The sequence below is a fragment of the Lissotriton vulgaris genome, chromosome 4_1, assembly GCF_964263255.1.
Source record: "Lissotriton vulgaris chromosome 4_1, aLisVul1.2, whole genome shotgun sequence".
NCBI classification, from domain to species: domain Eukaryota; kingdom Metazoa; phylum Chordata; class Amphibia; order Caudata; family Salamandridae; genus Lissotriton; species Lissotriton vulgaris.
Genome location: NC_141691.1, coordinates 726,087,832 through 726,101,497, shown reverse-complemented (window position 1 = coordinate 726,101,497; position 13,666 = coordinate 726,087,832). Strand labels below are relative to the sequence as shown.

Sequence of the window (13,666 nt, the reverse complement as noted above, 5' to 3'; positions counted from 1 at the left end):
AAGCTGGCGGGGGAAATTTGCAACATAGCCCAGCAACGCAATTTCAGGTGTAACAGTTAACGGCAGTCCCAACATGTCACCCAAAACCCGGTGGACCTCCAGCCAGTAAGTGTGTAACCTCGGGCAAGTCCAAGACAGATGTGCGAAGTCCGCCTGCGGGGCGTTGCATTTGGGGCAGACGTGGGGCCTATTGGCATCGATTCTGTGAGCAAGCGCCGGTGTGTGATACATCCTCCGCAGGAATTTAAAGTGTATGAGCTTGTGTCTACTATTCATGGAAACATCCCTGGCCATAGCACAAAATGCCTCCCATTGGTCGTCAGAAATCTGTGTGCCCAGATCACGCTCCCATGCAGCACGCACCACCCAGTCTGACGTTGGAAAAGAGGACAAGCACATTTTATAAAGTTTGGACACCACATGCGCCCCTGATTTGTTTTGTATAATGAATTAAGTGCGGGATTGTCTTCGGGGGGGAAGGGGGAATGTGGGAAATTCAGCTCGTAACATCGAGCGGAGTCTCGTGAGATTGAAGGCGTCCTTGAATGTTCGGTCGGTGAAGCGGGGCTCCTCTGTCAGAGAGAAAGCATGACCATCTGGGAACAAGTCACCGATCGTGAGCATCTGGAATTTAGACAGCGTATGACGGATTACAGATTCGCCGGTGATGGGGAGCCAGTGCGGGTTGGGTAAAGGAAGAGCAGAGGAGTACACTTTGTCTATGTGTAGTAAGCGTCTAATCTTGCCCCAAGCCCAGGCCGTTGTGGACAGCGGGTGTATGTCATGTGGGTCCCGGGGGAGACCCTTGGGGAGGACTGCGTTAAGTGACACTGGGAGCGCTGTATCAGACTCCAGTCTCAAATGTGGGATTCTGGCATCCAGATGGAACCAAGAATGTGCATACGAACACTGCGCAACCAAGTAGTAGAGATAAAAATCCGGTACCCCAAATCTACCTCTCTCATACGGCAGCGGAAGTGTACGCCAGGCTACGTGGGGGTTTTTACCGCCCACACCAGCCGTAACAGGGCAGTGCGTAGTTGTGTGAAAAAAACCTTGGTGAGAGGGATTGGGATGTTATTGAAAAAGGTACAAAAACCAGGGGAGGACTACCATCTTGCCGATGGCGATCCGCCCAGCCATAGACAGAGGGAGACGGAGCCACCGGTCCGTATTATCCTCCAAAAAATCCAGGGCTTGTCCGTATTTCAGACGAATAATGGACACTATGTCAAGGTGTTTGTGGATCCCTAGGTATTTAACAGAGTCCTCGCACCACTACAGTGGGAGGGAGCAAGGCCACCGTGTGGTGGCGGGGGTGAGCGGAAACAGTTGCGATTTGTGCCAGTTGACTTTGAGGCCTGAGTATTCGCCAAATCACGCGCGATCTCCGACAGCAAGGGTTGCAGGTTGGCCTCCGGGGTACGGACATACAGGACCATATCGTCCGCATAAAGCGAGACTAAGAGAGGGCCGGTGCGGAATTGTAGCCCCCTATGGAGATGCTTCTCCTGAAAGTGTCGCACTAGGGGGTCCATAGCAAGGATGAAAAGGAGTGGGGCTAGGGGGCACCCCTGCTGGGTGCCTCTGGAGAGTTTGAACTTCTCAGTAATGGTACCATTTAAGCAAATGCGAGCCGTGGGTGCCGTATACAGCAGCTCCACCGTGGCTACAAACATTGCGGGCATGCCCAACCTCCGCATCACTGCTAGAAAAAAAGGCCACTCCAGAGTGTCGAACGCTTTTTCTGCGTCTAAAAACACAGCAGCCACCGGAGTGGAGGGGTCGATCCTGTGTAGGACCGAGAAAAAAGTGTACGGAGATTCAGGGAGGTAGACCTGTGAGGGATAAAGCCGGACTGGGCCGGTGAAACTATAGTATCCACCAGCAGCGCTAGTCGTATCGCCAGGACTTTGGCCAAAATCTTATAAATCGAGGTTAAGGAGCGACAGCGGACGATAGGAGCTACACACCGAGGGGTCGCGACCCGGTTTGGGCAGCAAAACAATGACTGCCTCTCGGAGCGTGGAGGGGAGAACACCTGACTCCAGAGTTTCCGCATACACCTAGACGAGTCTGGGTACCAGTTCTTCCTTGTACTCTTTGTAAAAGTCGGCAGTGAAGCCATCAAGACCAGGCGGCGAAGAACCCATCAAGGAGTCATTGGCTTCAATTATAGAGTCCGATGTGATGGGATCGGCCAGAAAGTCCTGCATGCATTTTTCCAAGTATACCAAGCAATTTCATTAATATAAGACCCCGGGTCTCGGCGCTCCCCCGGTAGGGCAGATGTATAAAGGTGGCGGTAGTAAGCCAAAAAGGTACCACAAATAACGGGGGTGGAAAAATGGTGCGTGTCTTGCGAGTCAATTATGTCAGTGATGTATGCAGCTTGTCGCGGTGGGCGGAGCAGCTGAGCCAATAATCTGCCCGGCCTATCCCCTTCACCGTATCGGCGTGCCGTGTGGTACTTGCCCAGAAACCGCAACTCTCTGTCCGCAGTTTCCCTGAACTCAAGAAGCAGTTCAAGACGCTTAGCTTCGCGAGTCGGTGAGGGGTTAGCGAGAATCTCGCTTTCCACCGTCAATAGCTCCGCGCCCACTCGGTTCAGAGTAGCGCGAATCTCACGTAATGCCCCCACATGCTTGGTGATGCAGACTACCCTAATGGTGGCCTTGAACCCCGCCCACAACGTGGCCCAAGTGGTCACAGAGCCAGTGTTGATGTCAAAATAGTCCTCTATGGCAGTACGGACCTCCTCAGTAAAGACCGGGTCCGCTAGGGCTCTTCCTGGGAAACGCCTTTGCCGCTCATACCCGCCCATCCTCGGAACCGCCAGAGTCAACACCACTGGAGAGTGGTCAGAAAGAGTGCGCGGAAGTGTGCAAAGATCAACCACCCATCCCGCCAAGCCCGGAGAGAGTAGCCAATAGTCAAGTCTGGTGCTGGTGTTGTGAAAGCTGGAGTGGTGAGTAAAAGCTGGGGCGTGAGCGGGCAGTCTGGCCTCTATGTCTAGCAGCAAGAAGTGTGAGCAAATAGCCGCCACCGCCGCGCGGGCAAGTGGCTTGCGATCTGGGGAGGAAGACGTGCTGTCCCTGCCAGGGTCCATCAATAGGTTGAAGTCGCCCCCCAACGCCAGCAGCTCTATGTCTGAGTGGAGCAGTGTAAGATGCAGGTCGTGTAAACAGGCCGGGGAGTCAGTATTAGGGCCATAGACCCCCACCAAGGCAATCTTGTATCCATACAACACACCAGAAAGTACCGCATATCTGCCTTCTCCATCCACCTTACTGTCTGTAAATACAAAGGGTATTAGTTTGTGGACAAGAATTGCAACCCCCCGTGCATACCTACTATAAGTCGAAAACACTATGGGTACCCCAACTCCTAGCCAATGAAGCAGTGTCCGCCTGTACCAGGCGGGTTTCTTGCAGGAAGAGGATATCCACCTTATGGCGGTCAGCATATTGCAGTGCCTGTTTACGTTTAAGAGTGGTGTTCAAGCCACGGACATTCCATGACATCAACTTTAGCCTTGAAGGACCAGACTGCAGACCTAACCTGGCCATATTGTTAAATCAAGGACAGCAAACGATGAGCGGTCATCAAACAAGCCAATACCATAAGTCTCGCAATCAAACAGAAATAAAATTTGCCACAAAAAAAACATATACCCCGTCCCCCACCCACCACACACCCAGCCTCCCAACACCCCTGGAGAGGCAGAACCCAAACAAGCTCTGAACAGCTACGCAGAACACAAATAGCAAATTGTACTTAGTATTAGAACGTATCTGCAAACTAAAAGATAACAAACCCCAATAAAATCGAAACAAACAGGCATTCGCCATAGGGGGAAGCAACGCCACCCCATGCGGGCGGCCCAGCAGACCGTCAAACGAGTTATTGGCATGTAATTGAACCCAACAGAGCCGAACTTTCATCTACCATATAGAAGGATCCCTGAATAGAGCACCATTGGATGATCAGCCTGGGCCAGTCTCAGCGAACAAGTCAGCACTGGCCTGCGTGTCAGATTGAGGTGGAGAATGATGCCTAGAGCCGGGAGCCGAGCCCGGTTGTTTTTTGTAGCCATGACAGAAATCTTGGGCCTCTGCCGGAGAGTCAAAGATGCGGAATCGGCAGTTCACCTCCACTTTTAGCCGTGCCGGATAGAGCATGCTGTATTTCAAGCCAAGATTGAGGAGGGCGGCTTTGACACTAGTGCATTTCCTCCGTGCCTCTTGTACCAGGAGTGTGTAGTCCGGTCCTCTGACAGCTGCTTCAGGCCCAGACATGTCGTGCCTCAGTGTTCTACATTCCCAGTCACTTGGCAGGATATCAACGGCTCTTCAGGATTACCGGCGGTCCGCGAGCTGGTATCACCGCATCAGGGCCGAAATCACTGCAGTGTGCTCAGCAGCTCCTGAGTCAGGCAGCCATGTAGGTCGTCTGCTCGGCCACGCCCAGTTTATGTACTTATTTATAACTTACTTTTCTACTATTCAAAATCTGCCTACTCTATAATATGGACCGTTTTCCGTTGTTGACAAACAACTGGCTGCTACACTTAAGCGTTTCCTCTTAGAACTGTTACTGCTGGTATCTGAAGGCACCTAAAAATCTATTTGGTATTTGATGTAATTATTTATAGCTTGTTTTTATATTCCTTAAGATCTGTCTATTTTAAAATATGGACTGTTTTTTCTTGCACATTATAAAGTTTTAAAATAACCATATATAATAATGATTTATATTATCATGTGACTTAAAATATAGGAATATCCGACGAGACCAGAGTAGCAGCTAGCAGCATGGTCTGTAAAACTAGGAAGGAGGAATTACAGACGGGACCAGAGTAGCAGCTAGCAGTACTGTCTGGAAGACTACGAACGAGGAATCATCATGGGACAAGAGAAGCAGCTGTAGCACTGTCTAGAGGAATACAAACGTGGAATTACCACTGGGACCAGAAGCAGCTAGTAGCACTGGCTAAAGGGTTTAGAATGAGGAATTACCACTGGGAACAGAGAGGCAGCTGCAGCACTGCCAGGAGGACTTATAATAAGATATTACCTACAGGACCAGAGAAGCAGCTATCAGCACTGTCTGGGGGGCTTATAATGAGGAATTACCTACAGGACCAGAGAGGCAGCAGGCAGCACGGTCTAGAGGACCAACAATGAATCTTTACCACTGGCAACAGAGAAGAATCTGCAGCACTGCATACAGGAGTAAGAATAAGGAATTACCAGTGGACCCAGAGAGGAGGCTGCAGCACTGTCTAGAGAACAAAGAAAGAGGAATTACCACTGTTTGCTAGGGTATGCACCTACGCCAGGCAGAATTCACCACTCTAATCAGGGTAAGGAGATTAGAAATCTAAAATAACCACCGCTCACCCCCTTGGTAGCTTGGCACGAGCAGTCAGGCTTATCCTTGAGGCAGTGTAAAGCATTTGCACATAACCAGCAGTAATACAGTGAAAACACTACAAAATGACACCACACTAGTTAAAAAAAATTATCCAATATTTACCTGTGCAAAACAAGACCAAAACGATAAAAATCCAACATACAGTGATCAAAATATGAATAAAGCAAAAAAAGACTTTATATACAGCTCCTTGAAGTCGATCGCTCCGCACTAGGCCATCATGGCGTCATGAGCAAACAAATCCAACAGTTACATCCGGTCGCGGCGTCGCATGCTAGCTACGGGGTCGGGGAGACCCATAAAACAGGACCTTTAAAGATGCAGGGCATTGTACCTTGCATTGAGCTCCAGTAGTGCTGCGTCAGTCCGGAAGTCTGTGTAAGAGTTGTCGGGCCCTTGAAGTTACATGTTGCAGTTTGAACCCTGTGAGTTTGAAGTCAGGAGTGCCGGCAGGCATCGGGGCTGTGGTGTGAAGCTGAGCGGTAAGCCGTGCAGTGCCTTCAGGTTGCTGTGCAGGTAGCCGCTCGGTGAGGGTCATCCACCAGCATCGGTAATACCAGGGCTGGGGTATGAAGTGGGACAGTGCTCAGTGTTCTTCATGAGCGGTGTCCACAGGTCATGGTGCAGGCAGCGGCGTAGTTGGGGATACCAGGACAGCGGTGTGAAGCAAGGCGGTGCAGAGTGCGGTGCCCACAGGTCACTGTGCAAGCAGTGACTCGGTGGCAGCATAATCGGCGAGACCAGGGTGCGAAGTTTGGCGGTACCCACTACAGTGCCTTCAGGTCAGATCCGGCAGCAGCGTTTTTGGGTTACCTTTTCTCCTTGGTGGCAGCTGAAACATCCAGTTCCAGAAGCAGGACCCAGAAGATGTTGAAGTCTTTGATTTCCCCCGAGACTTCCAACAGAAGGCACGCTTTACATCAAACCCTTGGAGACACTTAGGATGCAGAAAGTACAGTCCAGTTCTTTTCCCTGCCCATAAAAGAAGCAGCAACTGCAGGCCAACCCAGCAAAATACACAGCAAAGTGGTAGTCTCTCCTCACAGCTCTTTTTTTACTGGCGATATTCCTTAGTCCAGGAGTTATCTACAGTTCTGAGGTGAGGGTCACAAAAGTCATACCATATTTTCCTTTGAAGTTGGTAGAAATAAAGTTCCTCTGGCAAACAAACCAGTTCAGCCTGGCTCAGGCCAGGTTCACCACAGGAGATGGGGACAGATTTGCGGGAGGCAGCCACAGTCTATTCAGGTGCCAGCGACAACTCCTCCTACCACTCTAAACGCAGCCCGGTCTATTTAGCCTCGCTAGGAGTCACCCAGGGTGTTGAGGTGTCCTGCCAACCCTGGGTGACTCCTAGCGAGGCTGAATAGATGACTATCTGTTCTGTGTCCTAGTCAAGAAAATACTTACTTTACAACAGTGGTATTTTCAAACACACAATATAAAAAATCCTCTTTAATAAAACGTTTTTTTTAATCCGGAGTTCAGGCATACTAAACTCAATTTTCTATCAGCTCCCACTGGCAAGCTACATTTGTAGTGTTACCAAGCAGCTTCCATGTTAACCTACGGAGAGAAAGCCTTTCAACAGGGAAAACGAAATACACTGTTTTTCACTATGAGGACATGTAAAAATAGTCCACTCCACGTCCTACCTTTTAAATAGACTGCACCCTGCCCATGATGCTACCTTGGCCCTTTACCTTAGGGGTGACTTAGATGTAAGAAAAGATAATTGCCTGGCACATGGGTTTACTTGCTAGGTCGACATTGCAGTTAAAAACTGCGTGCAGACACTGCAGTGGCGGTCTGAGTGCACATAGTGCACTGTACTAGGGACTTCGTAGTAAATCAAATAAGCAAATTATGGACACCTAATCATAATTTACTTAGGGACCACATGCACTTTGCACAGAATAGCAGTGGTAAAGTGCCCAGTCCTAAAACCAACAAAAACAATGTCAAAAACAGGAGGCCAAAAAGCAAAAAGTCCGGGAGTAAACCTGATGAAAGTGGCAAGTCTAACAGTCACTAGGAACAGAGAAGAAGCTGCAGCACTGCCTAGAGGACTAAGAATAAGGAGTACCACTGGGAGCATAGATGCAGCTGCAGCACTGCCTACAGAACTCAGAAAGGGGGATTACAACTGGGAACAGAGACACAGCCGCCACATTTGCGACCACATAAAGACCAAAATGTACAGCCCTCTTCACAGAAACGGAGCTCAGAGCGAGTGAAACATAATGAATAATAAAAATGAAAGATTGGGTGAAAGGGAGTTAGCAAGTAAAGGAAATCTCTGAGCTTCTAGCTGCGACTGCTCAACTGATCTTCAGTGACCCAGACTCTTTACATCATAAGCGAAAGCTAAGGTGTGAAGACACAGAGAAACAGTGAGTGCGAGGGTAAAGCAATAACACTGGTCAGCTCCTCGAGTTTGCAACATTTACAGTACCAGAGGCAGGCAATCGGAAATAAATTGTGCAAGAAAAACTGAAAAGGAGACAAGCTAAATGAGCCCTGTAACAGGGCCAGTCCGACCAAAAGGAGGGAGTGTAATTGCCAATCATAACCGGCGATCAACTGCAAGCGCTCTGTTTTCATACTGAGGGCGGCGTGAAGTTGCCGGGAGAGGCAACGGCTTTCCTAATGCGGCCAAGATGAGTCTAGGATTTCCATCATTTGTCACTTGGCTGCCGAGAGAGTCGCTTGTTTTCTTTAAAAACAAGCAGTCTGAACTATACGCATTACTTTTCCAAGATGGGAGACGCCAGTGTTGAATCATAAAGTAACAAGCACTGGCAAAACAAGCCGGTACATTAGAAGGGAGACAAGCTCTTGGCATTGCTGTGGGGAGGGAGGGGGGGATAAATGCGACACGGCCTGGCGGCCGTGAAAAGTGCGAAATTAAAGCAGAAATTTGGTGAAATTCCGTTAAGCAGTTCGTGCTGTAACCGTGTTCACAATCCCTATGGAAAATAGCATGGAGAAAGCACATTTTTGGTAAATTACCCCATTTTTTTGAGACCCGCTTGACGAACCGCCCTGAAACTTTCTAAACAGCAGCTAAAGCTAGCGGCTAATTAGCGTTGAAAATTTCGCGAAGATTCGTCAGACAGCACCAAAGTTATATTTTACCCCACATTTCTCAAAAACTACTGGCCAGGTTTACACCAAATCACAACAAGCATTTGCAATGCAATAGGTCTCGCATTAGGAAAGTGTGAGCTATTGGTATTGTAAATGACAATTTTTTTTTAATGTGTTGGCTTTGAAAATATATAAATTAATAGCATTGTTATTTACAAAGCCAATAGCTTACACTTTCCTAATGCGAGTCCTATTGGCTATGGCAATGCTTGTTGGTAGCAAGCAAGGACAGTGCTGTTGTGGTGCTGAGTGGTGGCCCGGAGTGGTGTGGTGGCGTCCCGGAGTGATGTGGTGGCGTGCAGCAGTGTGAGGCGTGCAGCAGTGTACAGAAAGCAGTGCGAGTAATGCAGCAGTGTGCAGCAGTGTGAGGCGTGCAGCAGTGTGGAGTAATGCAGTAGTGTGCAGCAGGGCAGCAGTGTACAGAAAGCAGCGTGAGTAATGCAGCAGCGTGCGGCAGTGCGAGGCGTGCGGCAGTAGGAGTAATGCAGTAGTGTGCAGCCGGGGAGCAGTGTGAGGAGTGCAGCAGTGTGAGGCGTGCAGCAGTGTGAGGCGTGCAGCAGTGTGCAGCAGTGTGAGGCGTGCAGCAGTGGGAGTAATGCAGTAGTGTGCAGCAGGGCAGCAGTGTGAGGCGGGCAGCAGTGTGAGGCGGGCAGCAGTGTACAGAAAGCAGTGCGAGTAATGCAGCAGTGTGCGGCAGTGCGAGGCGTGTGGCAGTAGGAGTAATGCAGTAGTGTGCAGCAGGGCAGCAGTGTGAGGCGGGCAACAGTGTGAGGCGGGCAGTAGTGTGCAGCGTGAGGCGGGCAGCAGCCTGAGGCGGGCAACAGCCTGAGGCGGGCAACAGCCTGAGGCGGGCAACAGCACGAGTAATGCAGCAGCGTGCAGCAGTGTGAGGCGGGCAGCAGTGTGCAGCATGCAGTAGTATGAGTAATGCAGCAGCGGGCGGCAGTGTGAGGCGGGCAGCAGAGCGAGGGGGGGGTACGGGGGATGGGAGACCACGAACACCGGATAAGGAGTAAGGAGGTTGTAGATTTTCATCCCCAAATTATTTACAAGGGAAGAGAGACTAAATATTTGACATGAAGCAAGGGAAGGAGTCTCTTAACCACTAATTCGCACACCCGATTAACAATGATTGCCACATACACCAGATCAGGGACATCATCAAAATGAATGCTATTTTTCTAGATCTAGCGTAGACAAAAACCTTTGGCTTAACTACAAATAAATAGGTAGAATTTTTTTTTATAGGGGCTTACATACCGCCTTCATCATTGCCATTCACACTTCAACCCACCACTGCAAGGAGTAATGGTCCAGCCCACTTCAGTCATCGGTGTCAATCAATAAGCGATCACGTTCTTTCTGCTTGCATGCATTGTGCACTACAGTTGAACAAAAGTGAGATTCTGCTCCATGGACAGCAGGGCCAACACTTCTTCGCATTCATTCATTTTAAAGGGAGCCAGCCATGCATCTGCCCAAACATTGCTACTCATTACGGCTTGTAGTGTTCTGCATCGCATCCACGAACTGCAAATGTCTTTTCCTCAATTGTTGTATTTCCATTAAAAGATGGCTGCATGGTTAAAGTAAATTCAAGCATTCCTCCCATCACCTTTTGTGTGTTTGTTTTCTCTAATTTATTCAGCCTTCCATTATACTCACCAAGCAATAAACACAGACAAGAACAAATAAGAATGGCTAGTCATACTGCAAACTGTAAATAGAATAGTTATTTTACATTCTGTCCCTTCGTATTCATAAAAGTTGTATTCTCCATAGCCAATTCCCTTTCCTACACCCTAAACTACTACAGTAATTTGATGTAAATAATCAGCCTCGGAAAAACTCTTGGCCCTATTTGGCCAGAGAGAAACATGTGTTGGCTGCAAACTTGTGCTCGCACGGCATAAAATCAAGTGCGATTAGAAAAAGAAATAACTTTACAAAAATTGTACATGCTTGGATTTTATTCCAACACATTTAAAGAGTGCTACCAGTCAATTGAAACTCATGGATTTTTAAAATAGTGCTGGACAAGTGGATCTCTCGTAGTGTGGATACAACACCTCTACTACTCAGTAACTCAATTTAAAATGCTTAATGAAGATTGTGGCAGCCTATTTCAGACACCTGACTACTTCACTAAAAGCACATACAAATGTATTTTCTAGTCAATGCCTACTTTTAAAATCTACATTTGAACCATGTACATGGAAATGGGTCTCAAATCAAACTGAGAAAGTATGACTGAAAGTAAGCGCGCTTTAAAGTTCAATCATGGTCCCAAATCAGTCCTAATTTGCCAGATTGTATCTATATTTTAACATGTAAACTTTCTGATATGGTGGTCAAACAATTTTGCGTTCCACCAGTGCAAACCAATTGTATTCAGACCAGTCACACTAAATCTATTTTTGTGCAAACCATAAATAATAAACATTAGCAAATACTTCTATTCTCCAACTAGCCTGTGAGTAAGCCAAGTCTAATTCCTTTCACAGGCCATAAAAGCAGGTACTACTTTGTGCACTGGAAATGGTGTTCTAGCGCTGATAAAGAATCTAGGGGGAATAGTCATGAGCCCCACTACGCTGCTCTTGCATCAGCAATGTGGTGAGAGTGTGACAACTCAAAAATCCACACATGGCCACTTTGCTCGGCCTTGAGTGGCTCCATAAGTATTTAGTACAGCAACTAAGATAACTGCGTTGCCTAACTGCGCCAAGTAGGCGTTCCCATACAACATCCATGGATTTTGATGCATTTCCAGATATACCATAAGTAGTAGACATGGGACTACGCCAGAAACCTATGCCTCCCCAGGAGAGGCGCAATGAGGAGACACATCCTTATTTTGCCTCCTTACTTCATCTTTCTGTGTGTGCTACATTCTGCAACACACAGAAACAGGAAAATACTTTTGGGGATTATTTTGGTGCAGGAATACGTCCTTTGTGCACACACAAAAAAAAACACAAAAAAACACATACAAATGCAGGCACTCTTCTACCATGGTGGAAAGTTGTCTGCGTTGGCGCCAGGGAGCCAAAACAGCGCCAGTGCAGAGGAAAAGGCAGGAATGCACTGTATTCTTTTAAATACGGCACATTCCTGCAATTTCCCTGTCACACAGTCAGTCAAAGCAAAATTTGACCCTACCCTGCAGAATAATTCTGCCCCTCTCCATGAGGGAGCTTGCCTGACAAAATACAATAAGTGTAACTGAAAGCAGCCATCACAAGCACAATGAAAGATAGGCGTTTCACCTCTTTGCTCCCAGTGGGTGTTTTAATAAATGTTTGCATGGCAGATATGGTTTGTGGCTCTTGAGAAAGACTATGCCTTGCGTTATTATGTAGCACATATGTCCCACTCAATTAAGTTAGATTTTTTAGCTGTATAGGGCTTGAGTTTTGGGGGAAATCGTGAGCAAACTTAGACCGGTTTGAAGGATAGCACTTTGCAGTGACCTAGAAAGCCTCTATGTAGGAAAATGTGATAATATTTGAAATCAGACTTAACTTGCCTAATTACAACGTGTCTTTTTTTAAATCTGCTTTTCATAATTAAAACAACTGCCATAGGGTGTTGGTGGGCGCCAGTGCCATAGAGGCAGGCAAATGAAGGCTTCTACTAGAGATGTGAGACACAGCACCATATGTGAAAGCCTTCTCTACACACACACACTTTATGATGTAATGTCGAGATCTGAAAATAGTCTGGACAAATAACCAGGTGAGCCCAAATCTTCCAAACGAAACATTAATTCTGATCCTTTACGCACCCCCGATTTTTAATTTAAATTGCAGGATAAAACTGCCCAGTTCCTTATAATCCCCTCAACTCCAATGGGTCTGTGTACGGTGAAAACTCAACACGTCTGCGGCGCGTGCAGAGAATGAATGGATGGACACGTCAGCCCCGAGACTGTGGGGGGGGAGGGACTTCAAACCATAGGCACTCCTCAAACGTCAATATAGTGCAGACATCAGGCAATAAACGAAACATTAAACAACCGTAATTTAGAGTGTTTGTTGTCTCTCTCTTTGAATTTCCGTAGGCATTCATCATGACAAGTAGGCACAAGGCAACAACTGGTTCCAACAAAATAGCCCTCATTGTAACCCTTTTAAGTCCTGATAAAACATGGTTCACCGTGGATTTAAATAAAATGGCCCTTCAAAATATCCCATTCCACTACCGGTAAAGCAAGAAAACAAGTCAAAATATAAGAAAACAACCCCAAACAAGCAGCGCCATAACCGAAAAATTCCCTTGGGATGCTTCCCAAAGAGAGCAATCAAGTTCTTGGTGTGACGCTTACTGAAAGAGAAAACCTATGTTGCCAGGAAAGGAGACTAATCTTTAAATGAAAGTTCTAATGGAAGTCGTTAGTCAGAACCTTCGCTACAAGACGAGATTACAAAACTCCACAATCTCCAAAGGCATACACCTTCTCCCTACAGTGCGCAGAGCAGTCTGCACTTACCTTTCACCACGGAGACAGGGAAGGCCAGCAGCAAAAGCAGGAGCATTTTGTGTAAGGTCCTCATGACTGCAACTGACAACCAGGGTTGAGAAGCAACACTCAAAGGTACTTGTACTGCGCCCTCTCGCTCGAAAGGAGGGCAGCTGGCAAAAAGGTTTTGCTCAGGCCCTTGCGACTACGTATAACAAGCGCGACGGCCCGCCCCCATCCCAGCTCAGAGGGACGTGGCTCTCGGAGATCATAGAGACAGCTCTAAACTGCCAGATCAGCCTTCAGGACTGGTGCTGAAATACAAGGAGAACAAAAGAAAGGCATTCTCGCTCTGTCTGACGTCATCATATAGGTGGGGGGGTTAGGTGCTACATTGTGGAACATCACCGTCCACGCCATCTTGGAGTGATTGTGTTTGTATTACAGTGTTTTAATTTTTTTGTGGTTATATTGTAGCGCGAAGTCGCGACTCGAACCGAATGTATTGGAGCACTTTACATGAGCACCAGTTACGTTATACAAGGACACTTTCATCTATTATTATTTTTTGGGGCATCTCTTACAATGCAATGATTGGTTAGTTTGGCCAGAGGGTGA

The 13,666-nt window shown here is 47.6% G+C and overlaps 1 protein-coding gene across 1 annotated transcript in view; it reads right to left on the bottom strand.

Moving 5' to 3' along the window:
- SSR1 (signal sequence receptor subunit 1) overlaps positions 1 to 13,209 on the bottom strand; it is a 175,442-nt gene extending 162,233 nt beyond the window's left edge. The window contains exon 1 of the mRNA XM_086965019.1: positions 13,079 to 13,209. Within this exon, the coding sequence (XP_086821145.1) occupies positions 13,079 to 13,142 (64 nt within the window). The 5' untranslated portion in view covers positions 13,143 to 13,209. The remainder of the gene's footprint in view (positions 1 to 13,078) is intronic.
- Between the last annotated feature and the right edge of the window lie 457 nt (positions 13,210 to 13,666).